This window comes from Bos javanicus, chromosome 11 (assembly GCF_032452875.1).
Source record: "Bos javanicus breed banteng chromosome 11, ARS-OSU_banteng_1.0, whole genome shotgun sequence".
Lineage (NCBI taxonomy): Eukaryota > Metazoa > Chordata > Mammalia > Artiodactyla > Bovidae > Bos > Bos javanicus.
The window spans coordinates 99,006,848-99,032,344 of NC_083878.1; the positions used below are offsets into that span (position 1 = coordinate 99,006,848).

The 25,497-nt window shown below is 50.0% G+C and overlaps 1 protein-coding gene, 1 long non-coding RNA gene and 1 other non-coding gene across 4 annotated transcripts; 2 read left to right on the top strand and 1 right to left on the bottom strand.

Moving 5' to 3' along the window:
* The first annotated feature begins 3,511 nt into the window (after positions 1 to 3,511).
* On the top strand, positions 3,512 to 3,615 carry LOC133257927 (U6 spliceosomal RNA). Its single transcript, XR_009739775.1, has one exon. It is a non-coding gene; the product is annotated as a U6 spliceosomal RNA (small nuclear RNA).
* Positions 3,616 to 7,992: 4,377 nt separating this feature from the next.
* LOC133257604 (uncharacterized) lies at positions 7,993 to 9,007 on the bottom strand. The gene is made up of 2 exons (XR_009739614.1): positions 8,776 to 9,007; positions 7,993 to 8,237 (listed from the first exon to the last, which is right to left on the bottom strand). It is a non-coding gene; the product is annotated as an uncharacterized LOC133257604 (long non-coding RNA).
* Positions 9,008 to 9,028: 21 nt separating this feature from the next.
* Positions 9,029 to 24,916, top strand: TBC1D13 (TBC1 domain family member 13). 2 transcript variants are annotated; one of them, XM_061433758.1, is made up of 12 exons: positions 9,029 to 9,164; positions 10,169 to 10,242; positions 11,958 to 11,998; positions 12,603 to 12,664; positions 12,793 to 12,892; positions 13,769 to 13,851; positions 15,573 to 15,732; positions 18,741 to 18,948; positions 19,849 to 20,012; positions 21,113 to 21,273; positions 21,465 to 21,522; positions 22,407 to 24,916. In XM_061433758.1, the coding sequence occupies exons 1-12, from the start codon at positions 9,142 to 9,144 to the stop codon at positions 22,470 to 22,472; spliced, it is 1,200 nt and encodes a 399-aa protein (XP_061289742.1). In that variant the 5' UTR covers positions 9,029 to 9,141; the 3' UTR covers positions 22,473 to 24,916. The 2 variants fall into 2 exon arrangements, with proteins under 2 accessions (XP_061289742.1, XP_061289741.1); XM_061433757.1 differs by lacking the exon at positions 10,169 to 10,242 and adding an exon at positions 10,268 to 10,392 and having other exon boundaries at positions 9,123 to 9,164.
* Positions 24,917 to 25,497: the final 581 nt, after the last annotated feature.

The following is a 25,497-nucleotide window of genomic DNA, read 5'->3' on the forward strand; positions in this document are numbered from 1 at the left end:
CTGAGGCGACTTACCACACCTGCAGGAATCAGTTCAGTTCAGTCGCTCAGTCGTGTCCGACTCTTTGTGACCCCATGAATCGCAGCACACCAGGCCTCCGTGTCTATCACCAACTCCCGGAGTTTACCCAGACTCATGTCCATCGAGTTGGTGATGCCATCCAGCCATCTCATCCTCTGTTGTCCCCTTCTCCTGCTGCCCCCAATGCCTCCCAGCATCAGGGTCTTTTCCAATGAGTCAACTCTTCGCATGAGGTAGCCGAAGTAGTGGAGTTTCAGCTTCAGCATCAGTCCTTCCAATGAACACCCAGGACTAATCTCCTTTAGGATGGACTGGTTGGATCTCCTTGCAGTCAAAGGGACTCTCAAGAGTCTTCTCCAACACCATAGTTCAAAAGCATCAATTCTTCGGTGCTCAGCTTTCTTTATAGTCCAACTTTCACATCCATACATGACTACTGGAAAAACCATAGCCTTGACTAGTCTCTGCTTTTTAATGTGCTGTCTAGGTTGGTCATAACTTTCCTTCCAAGGAGTAAGCGTCTTTTAATTTCATGGCTACAATCACCATCTGCAGTGATTTTGAAGCCCCCCAAAATAAAGTCTGACACTGTTTCCACTGTTTCCCCATCTATTTGCCATGAAGTGATGGGACCGGATGCCATGATCTTAGTTTTCTGAATGTTGAGCCTTAAGCCAACTTTTTCACTCTCCTCTTTCATCAAGAGGCTCTTTAGTTCCTCTTCACTTTCTGCCATAAGGGTGGTGTCATCTGCATATCTGAGGTTATTGATATTTCTCCTAGCAGTCTTGATTCCAGCTTGTGCTTCTTCCAGCCCAGCGTTTCTCATGATGTACTCTGCATATAAGTTAAATAAGCAGGGTGACAATATACAGCCTTGACATACTCCTTTTCCTATTTGGAACCAGTCTCTTGTTCCATGTCCGGTTCTAACTGTTGCTTCCTGACCTGCATAAAGGTTTCTCAAGAGGCAGGTCAGGTGGTCTGGTATTCCCATCTCTTTCAGAATTTTCCACAGTTGATTGTAATCCACACAGTCAGCGGCTTTGGCATAGTCAATAAAGCAGAAATAGATGTTTTTCTGGAATGCTCTTGCTCTTTCAATGATCCAGCGGATGTTGGCAATTTGATCTCTGGTTCATCTGCCTTTTCTAAAACCAGCTTGAACATCTGGAAGTTCATGGTTCACATATTGCTGAAGCCTGGCTTGGAGAATTTTAAGCATTACTTTACTAGCATGTGAGATGAGTGCAATTGTGCGGTAGTTTGAGCATTCTTTGGCATTGCCTTTCTTTGGGATTGGAATGAAAGCTGACCTTTTCCAGTCCTGTGGCCACTGCTGAGTTTTCCAAATTTGCTGGCATATTAAGTGCAGCACTTTCACAGCATCATCTTTCAGAATTTGGAATAGCTCCACTGGAATTCCATCACCTCCACTAGCTTTGTTCGTAGTGATGCTTTTTAAGGCCTCAGTTATGTGTAAGACCCGTACACTGAAAACTACAAAACACAGCTGAGAGAAACTAAGTGAAGTGAAGTGAAGTGAAGTGAAGTCGCTCAGTCGTGTCCGACTCTTCGCGGCCCCATGGACTGTAGCCTACCAGGCTCCTCCATCCATGGGATTTTCCAAGCAAGAGTACTGGAGTGGGTTGCCATTTCCTTCTCCAAGGGATCTTCCCAACCCACGGATCGAACCCAGGTCTCCCACATTGTAGGCAGACGCTTTACTGTCTGAGCCACTAGGAAAATCCCAAGAGAAACTAAAGACCCGAATAAATGGCTATTGTCGTTTAGTCACTAAGGCGTGTCCCACTCTTGCAACCCCATGGACTGTAGCCCACCAGACTCCCCTGTCCATGGAATTCTCCAGGCAAGAATACTAGAGTGGGTTGTCATTTCCTTCTGCAGGGGATCTTCCCGACCCAGGGATGGAACCCGGGTCTCCTGTACTGGCAGATGGATTCTTTACCACTGAGCCACCAGGGAAATCCAAATAAATTGAGCCATGTATTATGTTCATGGATCAGATGATTCAGTAATGTGAGGATATCACTTCTTTCCAAATTGATCTGTAGTTTCAAAAGTCCCAACCAAAATCCCAGGAGCCATGTATTTTGTTCATGGATCAGATGATTCAATAATGTTAGGATATCACCTCTTTCCAAATTGATCTGTAGTTTCAAAAGTCCCAACCAAAATCCCAGCAGATTTTGTTTTTGAGAAATTGACAAGCAGACTCTGAAATTCCTATACAACACAAATTATCAAGGTCAAAAACCAGAATAACCTTTAAAAAGGAAACAGAGTTGATGGACTTAACACTACTTAACTTTAAGAATTTATAAAGCTACAGAATTATAGGGCTACAGTGTAGAGCTCTAAGGCTTACAGAGATACTTAAGTAGTGTTGTGAGGCTAAAAGGATAGACAAGGCGATCAGTGTAATGCAACAGAAAGTCCAGAAATAAGTCCTGCAAGTACATGGTTGATTTTGATTCAGTTGGAAAAAAGATAACTTTTTCAACAAATGGTGCTTCGACAATTAGATATTCATATGAAAATAAATGAACTTTGATACATACCCAAAACACTATTTACAAAAGTTAATTCAAAGTGGGTCGCAAATGTTTTAAAATGAATCACAGATCTAAATATAGTGTCTTGGAATCCAGAGTCACAAAACACACCCCAAAGGACACTCAGGACCATGGAGTACAGTTTATTAGGCCAGCGGGTCCAGGGGGAATCAGTTCCCAACAAGGACCCTGATGTTTCTGAGAAGCACAGTTTTATAGCCCGGACTATGTGACAGGTTACATGTTAGCAACCTTTTTGTTGTATATGATTGAGCTTTACAACAAGTAGGTGCTAGGAGAACAAACAATTAAGGTTAAAGTGGGGGAATAATGATTACACATCAAGGGGGGATGTCTCCATGGTTAATCTAACAGGGGCAGCCTGACCTCAGCTACAGTCTCCCTTTGTCGTCTGTAAGGAGGGAGGTCTCCAGGAGACTTGGTTTTCACTAGCAATGGTTTCCTCACTCTTGGGCAGGGTTCAGGGCCCAGTTCACAGCTTGTTTTTAAGATGGATGACAGACTTCAAGATGGAGTCCTCATTGCTTTCTTCACATTGGCCCCAAAAATAGAACCTAAAATTATAAACTGTAGGAGAAAAATATTTGTGATATCAGAGTAGATAAAAGATTGAGGGATATGACATCAAGGATTGTTCAGACTATCAAAATTAGGAACTAATGCTCTTTAAAAAAAAAAGCCTATAAAGGCAAGCCACAAACCACAAGAAAATATCTACAAGTCACACATTTACAAAAGACAGATGGAGACTTCCCTGGTGGTTCAGTGGTTAAGACACCACAATTTCTCTACAGGGGACATGGATTTGATTTCTGGTGGGGGAACTAAGATCTCAAATGTCTCCCAGCACAACCAAAAAATAGGAAAAAATTTAATGAAAAAATTAAAAGACGGTGCTCACTTCAGCAGCACATACACTAAAATTGGAACGATACAGAGATTAGCATGGCCCCTGTGCAAGGATGACATGCAAATTCGTGAAGTGTTCCATATTTTTTCGATGCAGGATACATTAAGCTTGGGGCTGGTACACTGGGATGACCCAGAGGGATGGTATGGGGAGGGCGGTGGAAGGGGGGTTCAGGATGGGGAACACGTGTACACTCGTGGCGGATGCATGTTGATGTATGGCAAAACCAATACAATATTGTAAAGTAAAAAAAAAAAGACGTACCATGTCATACCCATTAAGATGACTATGATCATAAAAATAGAAAAGAATGTGTTGGTGAAGATGTGGAGAGATTGAAATGTGCACTTTTGGTAAAAATGTAAATGGGTGTCGCCATTATGGAAAACAGTATGGTAGTTTCTCAAAAAATTAAGAAGAGGATTGCCATATGACCCAGCAATTTACCTTTCAGGTATATACCCCAAAGCATTGAAAACAGGGTCTTGAAGAAATGTTTGTGCGCTCAGGTTCACAGCAGCATTATTTTCAGTAGCCCCAAAGTGGAAGCAACCCAAGTGTCCACTGATGGATGAGTGGATCAACAAAACATGAAATATTATTCAGCCTTTAGAAGGAAGGAAATTCTGACTCATGCTGAAACATGGATGAGTCTAAACAAAATAAGCCAGTCACAAAAAGGATAAATAAATACTCTATCTCATTTACGTGAGGTACCTGAGTAGTCAAATTCATAGACAGAAAATAGAATGGAAGTTGCTAGAGGCTGGGGAAGGAAGAATGGGGAGTTGTTTAGTGGGAGTTTCAGTTTTGCAAGGTGAAAAGAATTCTGGAGATTAGATCCACAACAATGTTGAGTGTACTTAACACTACTGAATTGTACTTAAAAATAATTAAGATGGTAAATTTTATGTTATGTTCATTTTGCCACAATTAAAAAGAAAATACATTCATCCAGAATATCTAAAGAGTTCCCAAAACTCAGTTTCAACAAGGAAACAAGCAATTCAGTAGGAAACAATGGGAAAATTTTAATAGATTTGAACAGGTAACTTCCCCAAAGAAGATACATAGATGGCAAACACATGAAAATATGTTCAACAAGATTAATCTTTATTGAAATGCATATTAGAACATCAGGAAGATACCACAGGGCTTCCCTGCTGCCTCAGAAGATAAAGAATCTGCCTGCAATATGGGAGACCAGGATTCCATCCTTGGGTGGGGAAGATCCCCTGGAGAAGGGAATGGCTACCCACTCCAGTATTCCTGCCTGGAGGATTCCATGGACAGAGGAGCCTGGGGGGTTGGGGGTGGTCTACAGTCTATGGGGTAGAAAAGAGTTGGACATGACTGAGTCAGTAACACTTTCACTTCACTTTTTATGCACCTACTAGAATGTCTTAAGATAAAAAAGACCGACTACACTAAGTGCTGGTGAGGAGGTGTGTGTGTGTGTGTGTGTGTGTGTGTGTGTGCGCGCGCGCACGCACGCTTAGTCACTTAGTTGTGTCTGACTCTTTGCAACTGTAGCCCACCAGGCTCCTCTGTCCATGGGGATTCTCCAGGCAAGAATACTGGAGTGGGTTGCCATGCCCTCCTCCAGAGGATTTTCCCAACCCAGGGATTGAACCCAGGTCTCCTGCATTGCAGGCGAACTCTTTACCATCTAAGCCACCAGTGGTGAGGAGATGGTACAAGAGAAACTGTCACACACTTCTGCAGTGGCTGTAAAATGATACAGCCATTTTGGAAAATGCTTAAGCAGATTAAAAAAATTTTAAATTCATCCAGCATTCCAGTCTAAGGGAAGAGAAAGTATGGGCACACAAAAAGACTTTTGCATCAGTGTTCATAGTAGCTTTCAGTGTAACAGACAAAAAATGGAAACAACCCAAGTGTTCAACCAAGATGAATGCATCAACTGTGGTTGATTCATCTAGTAATGGAATCTATGGCAATGAAAAGTGCTGGTACATGCTACAACATGCACGAATCTTGAAGTAATTATGCTGAGTGAAAAGAGCCAGATAAAAAAATTAAGTCTAGAAAACTCAAACTAATCTGTAGTGACAGCAAGCAGATCAGTGGTTGCCTGGGCATGGAGGTGGGGAGGAAGGAGAAAAGAGCAGGAGAAATCCTTTGGGGGTGATGGGTATATTTATTATTTTAATTGTGGTTTCACATATGTCTAAGCCTATAGAAGTGTACACTTTAAATATGAGTCGTTTACAGATGATTATATCCAGAAGCTGGTAAAATTGTATTAATTCCCTGGCGGTCCAGGGGTTAAGACTCCCACACTTTCGGTGAAGAGGCTCAGGTTCTGTCCCTGCTCAGGGAACTGAAATTCTGCAAGCCTTGTGGTGTGGCCGAGAAAAAAAGAAAAAAGAAACCACTGAGGGAAAGCTTATAATACTTCAATATAAAAAGTTAAAAAAAATTGGGGCTTCTCTGGTGATCCAATGGTGAAGAGTCTGCCTTCCAATGCAAGGGACACTGGTTTGCTCCTTGCTCCAAGACGATTCCACACGCTGTGGAGGAACTAAGCCCGTGTGCCACAACTTCTGAGCCTGTGTTCTAGAGCCTAGGAGCCACAGCGACCCAGCCCACGTGCAGTAGTGTGGTGTGTGACAAGAGAGGCCACTGCAACAAGAAGCCTGCACTCTGCAACTGGAGAGCAGCCCCTGCTCTGCACAACTGGAGAAAGCCCCCGCGCAGCAGTGAAGATCCAGCACAGTCAATAAAATAAAAATGTTTTTAAATGGCATTAGTTCTTGTCGAATGACTGTGAAAAAGCTGTACCACATCAAGTCTTTTGAAAGCTGTTTGAGAGGTCTGTTTCTCCACACCCTGGTGATGGTGGGTGTAATAAATACTGATGACTCTTTCGAGTCTAAGAGGCACGATATGGTTGTTTGACTGGCATTCCTGAGTGTGAGTCCAAGTCAGTGTCGTTTCAGGGATCGGATTTTTCTTTCTTCTTTGAAGTGCCTGCTCTGCTGCCTTACCTCCTTCAGATGTTTGTTTGGACGTCACCTCAGAGCTGTTTTCCTGATCCCACTGTGTAAAATCGCAGCCCCCTTCCACTACCTCAGTTCAGTTCAGTCGCTCAGGCATGTCTGACTCTTTGTGACCCCATGGACTGCAGCTCGCCAGGTTCCTCTGTCCATCACCAACTCCTGGAGCCTACTCAAATTCATGTCCATCCCACTGCCTACTCCTGCTTTATCTTCCCTGTAGGAATTTATCACCATCTGACGTACCATTCAGTTTACTTATTTACCCTGTTTAAAATCTAACTCCCCTCACTAAAACCTCAATGCTTCAAAGGAAGGGATTTTGTCTTTTATTCATTACTAAATCCCCAATGCCTAGGATATACCTGGCACATCAGAGGCACTGAGTACATTTCTTGAATGAATGATTGCTTTCCCCTTTTGGGGTGTTTCTTTTTCTTGTTGATTTAAGAACTCTTTATATGTTATGAAGATTAACCCTTTATCATAAAAGCTGCACGTATTTTTCCATATTGATGCTTGTCTTTTACTTTATCATTAAGAGACTGAAATTAATTCATTTATTTTTGGCTATGCTGGGTTTTCTTTGCTGTGCATGGACTTTCTCTAGTTGCAGCAAGTAGGGGAAAGTGAAAGTGAAAGTCACTCAGTCCTGTCCAATTCTTGGTGACCCCATGGAGCATGTAGGGGGCTACTCTCTAATTGCAGTTCACAGGCTTCTCATTGTGGTGGCTTATCTTGTTGAAGAGAACAGACTCTAAACACTCAGGCTTCAGTAGTTGCCCCACATGGGCTTAGTTGCCGCGAGGAATATGGAATCCTTCCAAACCAGGGACCTAACCCATGTCCCCTGCATTGGCAGGCAGATTCCCAACCACTGGATCACCAAGGACGTTAGAGACTGAAAATTTTTATGTAGTTATACATCTGTCTTATCTTTCATAGCTTCTGGGCCTTCTGTCTTCCTTCTCCAAGATTATAAATATTTTTTCTATATATTTTTCTTTCAATCCCATAGGTTTTTGCCCTTATAGAGCTTCAATTCATTTAGAATTAAATTTTCAGTCAGATAATAGATAGGAATAGATCTTTTTTCTTTTCTTCCAAATGATAGCCAAGGGTCTATTTTTCTTAACACATGGCTTGTGTTTTTCCCTGTCTTCCTAATCAAACTTTCAAAGGGCTGTCTGGTATTCTTTTTATTTGGGAAAAAAATTTCTTTCCTGTTGTGCAACTAAGTCATTTTTTAAAAAGTGAAAATGTTAGTTTCTCAGTTGTGTCTGATTCTTTTTGATCCCATGGACTGTAGCCCACCAGGCTCCTCTGTGGAATTCTCCAGGCAAGAATACTGGAGTTGGTAACCATTCCCTTCTCCAGGGGATCTTCCCAACCTAGGGATTGAACCTGGGTCTTTCGGGCAGATCTTTTTTTTTTACCATCTGAGCCACCAGCAATTAAGTCAACATTTATTCATTTCTTATATTTCATGTAAAGAAACGTAACCTTTGTACTGTGCGGAGCCCTTTAGCACAGTACCTAGCACACAGTGGGAGCAGAAACTGTGTGGTGAGTGAATAAAGGAACAGATGTCTGTGTGCCTGTGCCACGGCGCAGTGAAGTCTTGGTGGGCAGCAGCTGAGAGCTGGAGATTTCAAGATTATACAGTCCAGTGGCAAAGTTTTCACCGATCTGTGGAGACATTAAAAAATAAGGACAGTTAGCGCATAAGTGCACATGTATGGCTGCCAACTGTTTTTTCTTGGGAAGGATCCTGAAATTTTGTTTTTCCTTTTCTGTTCTGATATTATGGTAAATATCATATTCATGAAATCCAAAAATCAAGGAATCACTGAATTGTGGTCCTGCTCTTCCGTTCAGTATTTACTGAACCATCTGTTCAGTGTGATCACTCCTATAGGCGTCCGGGGCTCAGCAGTGAAAAGACCAGCCAGGGAGGCCTGTATAGCTTAGCGAGGGGGTTGGGGTCTACATCCCTGATGGAGAAGGAGATGGCAACCCACACCAGTATTCTTGCCTGGGAAATCCCACAGACAGAGGAGGCCGGGTGGGCTACCTACAGTCCATGGGATCACAAGAGTCGGACGCGACTTCGCGACTACACCATCACCCGGACATCCTTGAAAGGACAGCTCAGCAGCTCACTGCAGGTGTGGAACCCGTAAGGAAGAGGACCAGGTGAAAGGCGTGTTTGCGTACGGAAGCTTACCCCTCCTAACCTCCAGGCAATGGCAAGACAGGAGCCTGGGCGCGCACGGTCTTCTGTCTGACGCGCCGGTCACCTGCGCGTCCTCAAACGACGCACTAGGTAGAGGGAGGTGCGGTGGGGCGGAGCGGGGGCGGGGCCTCCTTCCCGGCGTCCTCTCGCACCGCCCACCCCGCCGGGCCGTCTGCTGGTGGCAGGGAGCAGGAGTGGCACGTGAACGGGGCGGGGCGGGACAGTGCGGAACGCGCGCGCCTGCGGCAGAGTTTCCGGTCGGAGGCCTTTGCCCAGAGCCCCGCGTCCCTGAGGGGCGGTGGCGGCTGCGGAGGAGGAGGAGGGGGCGGCAGCGGGGGAGATCCGGAAGTCAACACCATGTCGAGTCTGCACAAGAGCCGGTGAGGAGCCACCAGGGCCGACCAGCCAGGCCACTGCTGGCCATGCTGTCCCTTTTGACCTGCAGGGGTGGAGGTGGGGCGAGCGAATGTGGCTAGGAATCGGGACTTCCCCCCTCGCCGCCCCCCCACCCCTCCGCGGGCTGAAGGTTTTGGGCGCCCACTTTCCAGCCTCTTTGCTGTGGGCCTGAGCGGGGGCACGGAACGGGGACATCTCTCCTGCCCCTCGGTGCTGCCGCTTCTCTCTCTGTCTCCCCCGCACCCTGGATCCTTTCCCCTGGTGTCTTCCTCTTCTAGGGCCTTGATGCCCGATCCCAATGCACCCCCCACCCTTTTTCTCTACCTTGTTAATCCTTTGCCCCAGTAACCTCCTCTATCCAAATGCTTCCCCTTACACGTACCCTTTTCTTACTAGAAATGCTAGAAAACCTAGATTCTCCAGTCTCTTCCCCCCACCCCCATCCCCGGGGCCAAATCCTGCAGCTTTGGCTAATTTTGCTCATTCTTCAGTTTTCCTCCAGTTTTTAAACCTTTTGTCCTTGCCTGCCCCGCAGGCTCAGAGGTCTTCTAATGGTTTTATTTTTGAGCTTGGGATGCTGGGTGCAGAGTGCACATGTCCTTGTCCACAGATCAGATTACTCCTGATTCTAAGGGTTTTTGGAGTTCAGATAGAGACAGTGTGGTTTGGACCTGGCCAGCAGGAAGTGGCCAGTAAATGCAGGCTCAGTAAATGTTAGAATGTGTCTGATTTCATGGTGCTCATTTGAGAATCTTCAGACAGGAGTATCCTATAGATTTCTGGACTTAAGAGGAAAAAGTGATCTGTAGTTCTTCAAAGCTGCCCTTTAGCCAGGGTTTTGCCTGTGTTTGGCATCTTTGTGTCCTGAGGGGTAGGGAGGAACAGGTTGGAGACTGGGGGTGTAAGGGAGCTGTGGGCTTTAGGAGGGGTCGCTAAGCCTGTCATCTTGGGGTTTGTGGGTCATTTCCCTCTGTCTCCCTCCTTCTAGGATTGCAGATTTCCAGGATGTCCTGAAGGAGCCCACAATTGCCTTGGAAAAGCTTCGGGAACTCAGTTTTAGTGGTAAGAGGCAACTCTCCATTTTCAGGGTTTTCTTGGAGCAGCCTTGTGACAAAGATGGAGGGGCAGCTAGCCAAGGCCACACCTGGCCAGTTCTGGGGACCGGGCTGCCTTTTGGGAACTTCTCCAGATTCTGTGGAGCTGAACAACCAGGTATGCCCCAGGCTTGGTTCTCAGAGCAACGGCGCCCTCAGTTAGCATGCCTGTAGGCCTTAGACTGGGCTTCCCTAGTGGCTCAGTGGTAAAGAATTCGCCTGCAGTGCAGGAGACACGAGTTTGATCCCTGGGTTGTAAAGATGCCCTGGAGGAGGAAATGGCAACCCAGTATTCATGCCTGGAGAATCACATGGATAGAAGAGCCTGGTGGGCTGCAGTCTATTGAGTTGCAAAGAGTTGGACAGGACTATAGTGACTAAGTGCGCACTGACCGCGCACACAGACCTTAGACCAGGTGCTCATTGGCCTGTAAGTGATGCTGATTGCTTCCTGGGAGTAACTGGAGGGCAGGGGAGACTTCCTGAACAGAGGAAAGGTCTTTTCTCATTCCTCAGCAGGCTTCCTGTGTTGTAGAATTTGGTTAGCTACAGAGCGGTTCCTGGTTCTCTCCATGGCTTAGAATCAAAGCCAACTCAGGCAACAGTGAACTTTGGTTCCTGGTAAAATTCCAGCCTTGAGTCACTCACTTTAAGGAGCTGAACCCCAGCAGTTTTTGACTTCCCCTCCCCAGACTGGCTAACTTCAGCACAGAGACTCTGGCACGTCTTTAAAAATACCCCAGGGTGTTCTGGTAGCTTCTTGTGACTGCTCTGCCTTTGTAACTTTGTCAGCAAGGATGCTTGAGTTGCCCTCTGCATCCCCATGCAGATTCTGAGGTGAGGACACTAGCTGCTGTTCACAGTACTAGGGAGACTGTAGCAACAGCTGCTTTAGCGAGCGTCCTGACAGTATTTCAGAAGTTCGTCTTTCCATTCAGGAGTGATATTTAGGCCCTGAAAATCTTGAGGGGTTTCTGGGATCTGTGCTGAGCTAAAGAATCTGCCAGGCCCCAGGGGAGGCAGTCTGCGGCAGTGGTTACAAGCTGGGTTCTAGAGTCAGACCTGTGTTGGAGTCCTTGATTTCTCTGTCTTTATAGATGAATTTCTTTATCTGTAAGATGGGGACAATGATGCTGATCTTCGTTACTTACTAGGGATTAAGTGAAGTTTTAAGTCTGTAAAACACAAAACCCTGAGCGTTCAGAGCTTAGTTTATATTCCACAGATACTTACAGAATACCTGCCCTGGGCTAGGTACTGGAACAGTAAGATTTGGTCTTCATCTTTCTAGGGCTTTCCCCAGTATTAGGAATTACAGATGTTAAATAAATATATAAATTATATCATACATTCCCATTTACGAGGGATGCCATGAAGGAGATGTGGATTGTTTATGTCAAGGGCTCTGACTTTATTTGGGGAGAAGTGGTGTGGTTGGTCAAGGCTGCTCTGAGGAAGAAATATCAAAGATCAGAAGCTGTCATCCTCAAAAGAATATTCCGGACGGGAGTCACAGAGAGAGAGGACATAGGATTAGCGTCGTCTAGCAGTCTTTCTGGCAGCGAACAATTCTTGAAGAAGCACTTCTTGCCCATTCCACTCCCTGCCGACTAGCTCCAAGGTGGAGGGCTGGGGGGTTCTGGGACTCTGCGGGGGCATGACCTTTGCCTGCTGTGTCCACAGGCATCCCCTGTGAGGGCGGACTGCGATGCCTCTGCTGGAAGGTGGGTGTGCCTGGGGTGGGGCTTCTGCTCTGCTGAGAGTCCCTGGGTTCCTGCATGGGCTGTCCCCACCCCTGGCTCCTTCTTCCTATTTTCTGCCTTTCCTTGCTCATCCCAAGAAGCTTTTCTGGGGAGTTCTGGAATTTCTGTTTCTCTTGGCATCCCCTCCGGGATCCCCCTGGGGATGGAATGCTTTGTAATGCCCGCAAAGCCCTCTGCTTCCTGGTCCAGACAGCTCAGTGGAAGTGATGCTGATTGGGACAGTAAAAGGCTATGCTTTGCCTAAAGCTTTTCACTGAGGTGGGAGCAGAAGCCCAGTGTCCTGCTTTCCAACCCCTTTGAGCACAAGGTTTTATCATCGTTTGGGAGAGTCTTTGGGAGGGAATGCACTAGAAAGGGCTGCTTCAGGATACAGGATGAGGAAGCCAGTGGGGAGAAGAGGGGAGGCTACCCCCAGCCCATGCCTGCGTTCCTGGGTTTTACCCAGCCCATCCTGCCTTCTTGGGGCTTTATCAGACATTTTCCTTGAGGCCTATCAGCCTCCGTCTCCTTCCGGGGTTGGGCTGGGGGAGTTGCCAGAGCTTTGCTTTTCTCTCTCTGTGTGCAGATTCTCTTGAACTACCTCCCCTTGGAGAGAGCCTCATGGACCTCCATCCTGGCCAAGCAGAGGTGAGACCCTGACACAGGGAGATGGCAGGAGGGCCTTTGTATTGGGCAGAGCAGGTGGTGTGAGTCCAACCCACTTCCTGTTGCTGCACTGCTCTGGGCTCATCCCTCTCTCCCCTCCTCTCCTCCAGGGAGCTGTATTCTCAGTTCCTGAGGGAAATGATCATCCAGCCTGGCATCGCCAAGGCCAACATGGGTGTGTCCAGGGAGGATGTGACCTTTGAGGACCATGTGAGTAGGGGGCTGCAGTGAGGACCAAGGCTACAGAGTGGGGCCGGGGAGAGGTGTGGGCTTTGGGGTGGGCGAGGTCCCTCAGCCCAGAGGCCAGGTGCTGCTGATCCTACTCCGTTTACCGCCCCCCCGGCCCCCGACCTCAGCACCTCGTTTCTGCATTTGGCATCTCAGCTGCCAAAGGCTCTTGAGTCTCCGTGCTCTCCCCAGGCTCCAGGCCCAGTCAGGACCACAGTCGATAACTGGGATCCAGGAGTGCTGTGTGTGCAGCACTGAGCCTCGTCCTCCGCACGTTGGCCCCTCAGCCCCCTTCCTCCAGGAAGCTTCTGTGATACTGTAGTTGAAGGGAGTCAGAGCAGGGCCGGGGTGAGGGTAAACTGCGTTTCTGCAGCCCAGAGGAAGCCTTGTTCTGTCTGCAAATACCCAACTCCTCCCTGGTGCTTCACAGTAGGGAAGTGGAGATGGATTGGACCCAGCCTGATCGTCCAAGGTCTGGAATTGGCAACTCAGAGTATTGATGAATTAGATTCAGAGAGACCTAACGATGCAATATTCATTTATTCAGCAAGCGTTTAGTGAGCACCTGTTATATGCAGCATTCTGGAGCCATGGACAGGGAAGGGCAGAGTCCCTGCCCAGCAGGGAAGTGCTCAGAGCCGACCTCGGGGCTTGGCTGCGGGATGTGGATGAGGGTGGAGGTTTGGGAGGCCGCAGAAGGGCCTATGCTGCCGCTCAACTATCTCGCAGGCCGTCTCAGCCGTAGCGGCGTCTCTGCTGGGAATGCTGGTTCGGGGCTACTGCTCAGGCCCCCAAGACTGGGGTCTGCCCCTGGGGTCCTAGCTGGCCGAGGATAGCGCGGCTCATTTTCCCCCACAGCCTCTGAACCCCAACCCTGACAGCCGGTGGAACACGTACTTCAGGGACAACGAGGTGCTGCTGCAGATCGACAAAGATGTCCGGTGAGCAGGGCGCTGGGGCGGGGAGCCAGCCCTGTGGCTTCTGGGGGTTTTCCGCTGCTTCTGCCCTTTCCCAGCCCAGCCCAGCCCAGCCCCACAGGGAGGTATCTGAGAAACTGCTGGGGAGTTGTCCCTGTAGCTGAGTCCAGGCCATAGGCACAGCAAGCCTGGCGAGGTGCAGCGGTGTGGGGCGCTGGTGGTGGCCTGAGTGCCCAGCTCTCCTCGCCCTGCCTTAGTGTCACTTGTAGCCCAGGCACCTGTGGATTCATCTGCTCCTTCCTTCACCAACTTCTGAGGCCCTCCTATGTGACAGGCTCAGTGCCAGGCTGGGGCGTTGAGCATGGAATAGATAGACAGGGTCTCTCTCCTTAAGGAGCTTAGAAGCTGAGGGGGAAGATGTAAAGACAAGACGTTCAACAAAATGGATCTTCCGTGTCACTAACACTTGTGGTAACTGCTCTGAAGGCAGAGTTCAGGGTGCTTCAGGGCAGTTGGGACGTCTCGCCTGAGGAAGCAGCTGAGATTCTGAGGAGCCTGGGGGAGTGGGGGAAGGGAAGGCTGTGGTACCTCCCAGGGGAGGCCCTGAGAGCCTTCAGAGCTGGGCCGTCCAAGGAGCGGTGCGAAGGCCAGTGTGCCTGAGGCCCAACTGGAGGCAGGCGGGGGTCAGACCTTGGACTTAATCCCAGGGACACGGGGCGGTCTCCCAAAGGCTTTAAGCAGAGGAGTGACAGGGTCAGAAAGTGATTGCGAGCTATACCGTGCGCGCGCTGTTCCTCTTGGTAGGGACGTGTGGCCACCGGGGTGGGCATGGCAGCAGGTGACTCCCACGTGGCTGGATGAGGAACCAGGGGCCTGTCTGCAGTGGCCCAGTGGTCAGAGCTTGGGTTCTAGAGTCTGTCCGTCCTCCTCCCTTTCTGCCCCCGCTGCTTGTCAGCGGTGTTACCAGCCCTTCGCTACCCGGGGCTGCTCCTCCCCTGTGCTCACTGTGCCCAGGCCTGCCTCCCTGCCCCCGCCAGACAGCCCCCGTGGGACCCCAGCCCGGGGTGCTCAGCCAGGGGGGACAGTGGGTCTCTTGCCTCCTTCCTTCTCAGGCTGGCGTTGGGGAGCCTCTACCCACGAGGTGTTTCATCGCCCCGTTTTAAGAAGGAACCACATCTTGAACCCAGATCTGGGCAGACAGGTTCTTAGCCTGGCAGTGACTGTAGTGCGTTGTTCAGTGTTCCTGGAGGGCGGGTTTGCAGAGAGCTTCAGCTGAGAAGTCTGTGTGTGCGCCGCCATACATACACTTTAAAAACTTTCACATTCTAGAGACCGTCTCCCCATGTGATTGTTTCTCTGTCTCCCCAGCTGTGTGGTATTCCATTGTACAATTTATAACTTAATGAAACCTCTATTACCATTTTTAGCCACAATACAAACAGTTCATACTCTTGTACGTATTATCTTTTCGACATGGAAAGTTGTTCGTGGTTTAAGAGAAGAGTTAGACTGTAAGTTTCTAAGGACACTTAAAAATATATGTGTGTGTGTCTATTTGTAAGCATCCATACGATGTATGGGTGTGTACACATATACGATGACTGCATTGCTTTTGAAGTACAATGCTACTAACTTACACACACACAAAAAGCTTTGGGGAGGCTGGGACACCTGGCAGCAGAGGGCCGAGGAGACACCTCAAACCCTCTAGCTGAGGAACGGTCCTCTCCTGTTTCCCCTTGCAGGAGGTTGTGTCCAGACATATCCTTCTTCCAGAGGGCCACCGAGTACCCCTGCCTCCTCATCCTGGATCCTCAGAATGAATTCGAGACCCTTCGTAAGCGGGTGGAGCAGACGACCCTGAAATCCCAGACGGTGGCTCGGAACCGGAGCGGCGTCACAAATGTGAGAGGCAACCTGAGGGCCTCGGGGGCTCCCCGTGACAGCCTTTTCCTTCCTGCTTCCTCGGGACTAGTGGCCACGGGCCATTGGGCCCCGACCATCCGCCCTGGCTGTTACCCAGAGCAGCTTTGGTCCTGCCCCATCCCTTTCCAGGCTCTTGCTGAAAATCAGATTCGAAGGCTGGTGTCACGGTGCCCGGGGGTGGGGGGTGCCCTGCTGTGCAGTGCTGTTTTGTGGTGGAGGCGGCGCTTGGAAAAGGAACCTCAAGTGTGATGAAGTGCAGTGGGAACAGTGATGGGCAGGGACCTGACCTGGTCTGGGCATCAGGGTGGACTTTGCTGATGAAGTGACATTTAAGCTGAGGCTCAAAGGATGAAAAGGAAAGGGCCTTCCAGGGGGAGAAGAGGGCATGTGTGGAGAGAGCAGGGTGTGTTCAAGGGAAAGAGGAGTCCAGCCTGAGCTGGGTAGGGGAGAGGGCGAGGGAAGGGTGGCCAGAGTATGCTGGAGAAGTGAGTGATGGTGAGGCCACACGGGCCTTTGTCCCGAGGGCTGGGGACCCCTGCAGCATTCCTGGAGCAGGGATATAAGACTGCCTTTGTCGAAGATTGCCGTGGACACTGTGAGGATGTTGATGGGAGAGGCGGGAATGGAGGTGGAGAGGCCTCCTGGTGCTGTGGTTGGTAGGGCGGGGCCTGGGGTAGAGAGGGAGCATGTGAGACGTCAGAGAAAGGAAGGGTGGGTCTTGTGCTGGCTAAGTTATGCTGGTGTTGGAACCTCAGGCTTCGAGCAGACTTAGGTAATTCTGAGAAGCTGCTTATTGCTAAAAGGTATATTGTCTTATTCCTTAACGCCTACTGCTTTTCGTGCCTGGAGCTTTGACTTATTCCTCAAAATTTTTCACTGTCCTCCAGCAATGGAAAAATCTTCTGTAACTCCCAGCAAGCTAGAGACAGGTACTGTAGCAGCTCCACTTGCCCGCCCCCCACCACCACCCGGGTGGAATGACCAATCAGGGCTTTGTTTCCTGGAGACCAGCCGTCTTTCCTCCCAGGAGTGACTGGGAAGTTCTGGTTGATCCACTGGTTCCACCTGCCCACAACAGAGCTGGGTGCGTCAGGAGGTGCCAAGCGCTTGGCTTAATAACCGCGTAGCTGCCTGAGTTGGTGGTCGTCCTGCTTGGCTACTGATGTTCTGTCTGCCTGGAAAGATAAGGACCTGGCTTCTGTCATTCCTTTCAGTACAATAATTGATGGCTGAGAACTGAGGACTAGGTTTAGACCTAGTCCTGGTGGGAGAACCAGACCACACGCTCCATCCCTAGGCCTCCGGGTCCAGGGGCTGGGCGGTTTGAGTTAAAGCTGGCTGACTGTCTGACGCTGCGCAAGTAACACCAGACTTGCCTTCCTGGGCCTTTGTTTCTTCTTCTGTTTACTGGGTGTAATCATTTCCGCCCTGTCTGGCTTTTAAATTGCCAGGAGGGTGAACTGAGGTCATGGCTGTGCAGATTGTGGGAAAGCAGTGGGCACTCTCTGAGGCCTGGGCCTCGGGTTCTAGAGCCAGCCTGGGTCCAAGTCCAGTGGCACCACTCAATGCGAGACGTCTGATGAGTGGCCCAGCGTCTCTGAACCTGTGTCCTCATCTGGAAACTAATGTGGAAAGAATCTTCTAGGCTGTTTTGGGCATTAAACAGGAAGGCTTGTAGGGCTTTGTCTTGCCCATAAAACCCTCTTGGTAAATGTTAGTGATATATGCGTCTTAGTGTGTGCACATGTGCACACATGTGTACGTGTATAGATGTGTATATATACTGGAAAAGGACGCTTAATGTTCTCAAAACCCTAGGCTTCCACGACAGCATTATACTCTGTCCCTGTGGGGATGTGCCTGTGACCTTCATACAGGTAACCCCAGGCACTTGAACTTTTACAAAACTCCCAAGGGATCCTAACATTGGGGTCCTCTGCTCTATTGTGTGAGTTTTTACCGAGATCATCTTTTCATTCATCTCCCAACTTTTTCTTAGGAAGATTTTGAAATTTTCAGAAAAGTTGAAAGAAGAGTACAGCACGCACCCTTACACTTTCCACCTAAATGCACCAGGTGTTAAGCTTTTGCCGTGTTTGTGTGTGTGTTACATAGAGAGGAAACTTGCAGATGTCCTGACCCCTTACCCCTCAGTCGTTCAGCAGGCATCCCCTGAGAATCAGGACATCCTCCTCCTCACCACTGTCACATCTGCCAGTGTTACTCATAATCTTTAATAACAGCTCACATCCAATCTTGGTTCAGGTGTCCTCTAGTTGTATCAAGATTTTTTTTTTTTTGGCCACCCTGTATGGTCTGTGGGATCTTAGTTCCTTGACCAGGAATTGAACCTGAGCCCACACAGTGAAAGTAAGGAGTCTTGTCCAGTGGCCCGCCGGGGAACTCCCTGTACCAAGACCGTTTTCGTCATTTTGAATCCTAACCAGCACCAAGTTAGGGTTTATGCGTTGCACTGGTATGTTGAGTTTCTTTAGTCACTGCAGCTGGAGCAGGCCTCCACTCCCCCCACCCCCCACAGCATTTGACTTCAAGAATCTTTACCTGTTGTCTATTTTTGACATATTTTGAATTTTTTTTTTGAATTGAACTATAACTTACATACAAGAAAAGCACAAACCTTAGGTATACAACTAGATGAACATTTTCTCATGTATAAACCTACATTAACTGTCAGCCAGATCAGGACATGGAACACTTCCATCATCCAGAAAGTTCTTCCATGCCCCTCTCCAGTCGGTACCCCTTCTCTCAGAGGTAAGCACTGTTCTGACTTTTATCACTAAATTATTAGATTTCAGTCCCTCTGGCTTGTGGAATGTTGCCCACTGTGGATTTATATGCTCGTTCCCAGTGGCGCTGGACACATCCCTCTCCACCCTGGGTTGCCCAAGAATGGAGGTTAAGTTTCGGCTCGCTGTCCGTCATGCCTCCAACCTTCTTACCGAGCCCCTGCCCTTGTCCCCTAGATGAGCTCCCCACAAAAGAACTCGGCACCCTCCATGAACGAGTACGTGGTGCTGCCCAACGGCTGTGAAGCCCACTGGGAGGTGGTGGAGCGGATCCTGTTCATCTACGCCAAGCTCAACCCCGGCATCGCTTACGTGCAGGGCATGAACGAGATCGTGGGGCCCCTCTACTACACCTTTGCCACCGACCCCAACAGCGAGTGGAGAGGTAAACAGGTGGGCTCCTGGCCGCTCACGCTCGTTGTTGCTGCCTCCTGGAGAAACAGACCAAGGAAAGCTGGACTGATGGGCTTTATCAAGCTCTTGTGCCACTCACTTCCCTGTTTTGGGGTCTCCATTCTCTCTGTCAGATAAGGGGGTTGGCCTAAATCATGTCTGAGATCTTTTCTGGCTTGAACTTTCTAGAATGTTAGATGTTTACTGATCTCTTTAAAATATATATTTTTATATATATATATATATATATTTATTTGGCTGTACCAGGTCTTAGTTGCAGCACGTGGATCTCTTAGTTGTGGCACGTGGGATCTAGTTCCCTGAACAGGAATCGAACCTGGGCCCGCTGCATTGGGAGCCTGGAGTCTTAGCCACCGGACCACCAGGGAAGCTGCCCCCCGTCGGGTTACTGATCTATTCATATTTGTAACTGAATTTCTGTTAGAGGAGATGACTAGAGATTTCTGTCTCCTGTATAGACAGGAAGCTGAAAGGAAGGATTTAAATAATGATTTTTAAAATGTCAGCAGAACATGGAATCAACTACACAGTCAGTGTGCAGTGCCGTCAGAGTTGTGAGAAGAAAGAGGCGGGATTCCCTATTCGTCCAATGGCTAGGGCGCCTTGCTTTCACTGCGGAGGGCGCTGGCTAAGATTCCGCAAGCTGTTTGGCATGGCCAAAATAAAAATTATGTCTGGTCTGGGGCTGGAGAGTGGGGTGTGGAGAGTGGTCACAAACAGAGGAGGTACAGAGGGACGCAGCCTGACCAGGGCGGGCTGACTTGGTGGAGGCTCAGAGCTGAGGGTGAGCTCTCACATAATTGAGAGGTGGGGTGTGTTGCGAGCCAGCTGGTCCTCTCACAGCTGCCCTGACCCTGCCTGTCTCTCCCAGAGCATGCTGAGGCAGATACCTTTTTCTGCTTCACCAACCTCATGGCTGAGATCCGGGACAACTTCATCAAGAGCCTTGATGACTCCCAGTGTGGCATCACCTACAAGATGGAAAAGGTGTACGCCACCCTGAAGGATAAGGACATGGAACTCTACCTGAAACTGGTGAGGACCCCCAGGGCCACACAGGTTAGGGCAGACAGGAAGCGGGAGAGGACAGCAGGCCCCTGAGCGCCCCAGCCAGCCCCAGGGTGGGGACTGGCCTGAGTCTGAGGATTAGAAGTGACTGCTGTTGCCAGGGGGTCATGACGCAGGTGCTGAGGGGCGGCGGGGAGGTGGGGAAGCTGGTGGGTGGAGCCTGGCAGGCTGAGGATGAGGGAGGTGGGTATGGTGCCCTGTGTGCCAGGCATGATGCAGGGCATTTACCGTATGCTTTGAGTTCAGCCTGTTAAGAGTCCTCCCAGAAAGGAAGCATGAACTTCATTTTTAAAAATTATTGGAGTGACTTCCCTGGTAGTCCAGTGGCTAAGACTGTGCTCCCAGTGCAGGGGACACAGGTTCAATCCCTGGTCAAGGAACTAGATCTCACATACTGCACCTAAGACCCAGGTGGCCTCCCCAAAAAAATACTATTGGGAGTGGCATTTCATGTTTATTTCAGGGAATTCTTCAGTAAAAAGAATATTTATTTATAAACAGGAACAGTTTTGTGAACAAGAAAATATACATAACCATATCTTTTTAACCAAGTGTGGAATTACAGCTTGTTGTTTTATAACAGGCTTTTCAGTCAGTAGTATCCACTGTGGCCGACCAGAGGGCTTGTCCCCATTGGGAATAATTGCCTTGTGCAGTTGTTGTATGGAGTAAATAAGTGAGATATTTAACGTATTAAGCACAAGGCCTGGCTTGTAGTAAGTGCCCAATAATGGTTTCTCTGTCCATAAATCCACAGTGACAGTCTGTGTAGTGTATTAAAAGAATTTGAGCCATAATTTATAAATCTAAAGTGCTTATATATAAAAGTCTGGGTTTTTGGCTTCCCTCAAAAAAAATCATACGATCTGACAGCGTTGGCTGGCAGCAAGCAGCAGTCACCCGTTTCACGGAGCGAGGCTCTCTGGTGCCATCCCTGCCTCGGTGTGCCTGGAGCTCATACCGAGCCTGCTGCTTAATCTGAATTCACGCCTCCTGAGCTGCATGGTGGTCCGTGGCCACTAGCCAACACACGTTCTCGCACCTACCGCACCCCTTTGTCTCCCCAGCAAGAGCAGAACATCAAGCCCCAGTTCTTTGCCTTCCGCTGGCTGACCCTGCTGCTGTCCCAGGAGTTCGTGCTGCCTGACGTCATCCGGATCTGGGACTCCCTCTTCGCCGACAGCAACCGCTTTGACTTCCTCCTCCTGGTCTGCTGTGCCATGCTCATGTGAGTGTGGCCGTAGGAGGGGTTGGGGGCGGGGGGCTGCTGTCAAGAGCTAGACTGAGCCTCTGGGATTCTCAGGGGAGCATCAGTCCAAACTCGCTGCAGGTGGTGCGGCAGGAGCAGGACGAGGCCCAGTGGGCCTGCTCTCAGAGTAGTTGAGGGGCCCAGCGCTTTTTGTTGCTTGTTTTTCCTAGACTGATTCGGGAGCAGTTGCTGGAAGGGGACTTTACCGTAAACATGAGGCTCCTGCAGGTAATGGAGTTTGAGGGGACGTGCCCAGTCTTCAGCCACGAGGCAGACACTTGGCGGCCACCCATGCTAGCCGCTGTGACAGGCCGCCTTGGGACCAGGAAACAGTGGCAGGGCTTGAGAGTCCAGACCCCCGAGGAGCAGATCTAGGTTTGGATCTGGGTTGAATCCGGCTTTGCCACTGACCTTGAGTGTGGCCTTGTGGTGTGGCCAGTGACTTGGCTTCTCTGAACCATGCACTATGCATAAGTAAGTCATAGCTGAGACACAGCCTTATTACCCAGTATGTGGTAGTAATGCCGATTGGTAATGGCTCTTGGCCTGGGGAAGAAACATGGGGGCCTTAGTGGTTAAGAACATGGGCTCAGGAGTCCATTTTGGCCTCACATCTTTATTCTCCTGCGCTAGTCATGTCACCTAAGCCCAGTGGCAGCCTCTCTGAGCCTTAACTGCTTTGCCAACGCCTGGCCTGGGGTTGGTATTCAATAACTTCACTGACTCGGTCTGTAAAACAGGCAAATTCGCATAACCCCTCATGGGGCTGTTGAGGTGACCCAGTGAGCTAATGCATGGACAGTGTCCGGCCCTGGTCCAGGCTCATGCATGGAGCTCAGGGCTCGATGGCAGGAGATGGCGGGAGGTGAGGCAGGTAGTCCTGGTCCTAGGGAAGGGGCTGAGACCTTTGGGGTGACTGGTTGGGTTGGTTAAGTCAATGCTGCAGTGCGTGTAGCAATAGCTCCCTGCAGGGACTGGACAGACGGGGGGTGTCTGGTATCCTGTGGTCCCCAGCCTTTAGCCCAGGGTCCAGCAGGGTGCCAGGTCCACTGCGGTGGTGCAGGACAGGCTGACTTCAGAGGCATATTACTGTTGGCCTTTCCCCCACACAGGATTACCCTATCACAGACGTCTGCCAGGTCCTTCAGAAAGCCAAGGAACTCCAAGACTCACAGTAGCCTGGTGGCAAAAGACCCACGTTTGGAAGAGAAACCCCTGCTGACCCCGGTGCCCTGGCTTCTGGAACATGCAGAAGCCTGTGGGGTCCCATCCAGAGGGGCCGATGCCAGACTGGCGTGCTCCAGGCCTCGCCCTGGCCTCCCGTCAGGGCCTGCTGTGCCCTGCTTTTTCCTGACCGCTGAGCCCGGGCTCCTCCCCACCCTTCAGCCCTGGACCTTCTGCCCAGGCCACGAGCAAGGCAGCGGCTCTTGAGGTGGTTTCCCAGGGCTGGGGCAGACTGGGGGCCCCTCCCTGCCTCTGCTCTGCCCCTCCCTTCCTGCCCTCCTGCTCCGTCTTCTGAGCTCTGGTCAGGGAGGTGCTCGGCAAATGGGCCAGAAACCGCTTCTTCTGGAGGTTGGTGCTTCCTGGGCTTCTCCATGGGGAAGGTGACACTGTGAAGGAGCTAAGAGGCTGCCAGGCCCAGGTCACACCTTCTGTCCCTTTCCCACTGAGTGTGTGTGCGCGCGTGTGTATGTGTGTACTTGTGGGTTGCTGTGTGTGTCTTATTCCCCCTGGCATGAGCTGCTCCTCCAGTCTGTGTGTGTGTGTGTGTGTCCGTGTGTATCCGTGTGTACGGAGGAAGGTGATCTCCCTCTAGTCTGTTTCTTTGTCTTGTCACCTCTCTGCCTCCTCCTCCCTTTCTCTCCCTCAGGCTCTTTCACGGAGGGTGTGTGGCTCTCATCTTTCTGCCGCTATCTCCATTGCTGTCCGTTTGCCCTTTTCTCTTAGGTTGCCTTATCCCCAGCCCCTCGCCTCCCCTCTCCTCAACGTTGGCTCGGAACCCTGGAGACAGAATGAAGAGTTTGGCTCAGCAGAGCTCTCTCAGCCTTGGCCTTTGCAGCCTGTTCCCATCCCCCAGCACTGGGCACCCAGGGCCCCCAGCCCACAGTGCCTCACTCGAGGGACCTGAACCTGTGCCCCACCATGGAATTCTTGGAAACCCCAAGCTGCTGAGAGCAGTTGGCCCGTGAAGAGCCAGCTCCCTCCTGCCCAGGGAGGGAGGAGAGGGAGAGCTGAGTCTTCCAGAGGTTTCCTCAAAGGTCCTCTCCCAAAGGAAAAAAAGCATTAAGGTTGGGATCCAGGTGCTCCGGAGGTGTAGTCATTCCCCTGGCTTCCAGGTGCCGGCCCAGGACAGGCGGGTCTCTGTAAGGGCAAGTGGGGCCAAAGGGAGCCTCTCGGGGGCGGGCGGGGCTGAGCTCAAAGGCTTGGGTCCTGTCCAGGCCTGGAGTGCCGCGTCTCCCCACTCTCAGGAGAGCTGAAGGCCGTGCTGGCCCTTCTCTGGTCTTGTGCTCTGACGGATCTGAGGCAGGTGCATCTGGAGTAGAACAGCTGGCTCCTCCCACCCTGGGCCTGTTCTGACCAGGACCCTCCCTCCTTCTCCGAGGAGGCAGGGGGTTTACATCTGGAAGTCTGGATGATTAGCTCCTCTTCATCTCCCCAGACCGGCCAGCAGGAACCCCCAAAGCCTCCCTGAGTCTGACAGCCAGGACGTGGGGCTGAGGGCCGGGAACAGCTTCCCCCAGGCAGCTCCTGCCAGGCTGTCCCGTGGATGCTTCACTTGCCTTTTTCCTCCTCTCCCAGAACAGTATTTGGGAGATTTTACTACTTATTCAGACTCCTGGTTATTTATTGCAGATTGGCAAGTGCTTGTTTGGGGGATGAAGGGTAGGGCTCAGAAAGTGGAAATACGGTCTTCCTGACCTTTCAGGTCCTTCAGCATCCTCTTCTCCCTGCCTCTGGGACCTTCCTGGTTTTCCAGGAGATCCTGGCTGGAAGGGCTCTGAGCTCTGTAATAGAGCTGGGTCTAAGGGGAACTGGTGTGTAAAGACCCTGGCATGGGGCAGAAACACACTGCTTGCCAGCAGCCTGGTCATCCTCTTCCCAGAACTTGTTGGCTGGTAGTTCACTCCCAGCTGGATCCCTTCAGAGCCTGAGTCTTGGGCCACAGTCTGGGACCCAGCAGACACTGCCCAGGACCCTGATGCATTCTCTCTCGCCTGTCCCTCTGCCCTCCCTCCTGGACCATACTACTAGAATCACTGCATCTGATTCGCCTCATTGGCAGGCCTGGGTCCAGTGCCCTCTCCTTGGCCTTGTAAGAAAGGTCAAAAGAGCACAGGGACCATACCCAGGTTAGACTGAGCTCCCCCAGTGGGAGGACCTGCCCTTGGCAATTCCCCCCTGCCCCACCCCAGACTCTAAAGGGAGGCCCCAGGAGCCAGAGACTCCCAGGCTTCCTACTTGGAAGCTCCCCCAGGACTTTGGACATGTACAGAATGAGCTGAATGAATTCAGGTCTCACTTCGAGGGTCAGAATGTTAGTCTGCTTTTGTTTTTTCATGTTTTGTTCTTTGAATCAATGCTGTTGATGACAAGTTGTCTTTAATAAATTGTGTTCTTTGCAGTAGGCCTTGTATCTGTGATGGGCTGAAACCTTTGAGACCTCAGAGCAGGAAAAATAAACGAGCAGAAAGTCAGGAGGTTCTTAGAGTGGTTAAAGGAAAAGGCTAGGAATTTGTCCAAAGTGCCTGTTCAACTCTTCTTAAGCAATTGCAGTTTGCAGCTGATGGGAGGAGAGTATGCAATGAGGCAGAGGTATTACATTGTGATTTCATAGTAAGTTCTTTGAAAAAAAGTTGAACTTCACCAGGTCATTTACAGTCCACCATCTGCAGAAAATGACTTGTAACGTGTTTGTCTTTTCTTTGCAGATGTAATTTTAATTAGATAATTGATACATTGATAATTTTATTGATGCAGAGTTTTGTGTATTGTCTCTACCCCCCCACCCCCCCGCCCCATTACCTTAGGTGGTGAGCAAGCTGCTGTATGATTTAAAAATATTTTTATGACCTATATTCTATCTGATGTGCTAAAAATGTCCAAAACCAGTCCCTGTTTCTGAGTATCTTACTTATTCCCCGGCCTCTATCATAAGGAATACGGTAGGGAATCCTTGGAGTCCTGATTTGTTCTCCCAGTTCA

Bases quoted from the DNA above. Each gene is read 5' to 3' on its own strand.
- TBC1D13 (XM_061433757.1), top strand. From the start codon at position 9,142: ATGTCGAGTCTGCACAAGAGCCG. The intron at 15,733-18,740 runs GTGAGAGGCAAC...CTTGTCCCCTAG, and splicing joins ACCGGAGCGGCGTCACAAAT to ATGAGCTCCCCACAAAAGAA. The intron at 21,523-22,406 runs GTAATGGAGTTT...TCCCCCACACAG, and splicing joins TAAACATGAGGCTCCTGCAG to GATTACCCTATCACAGACGT.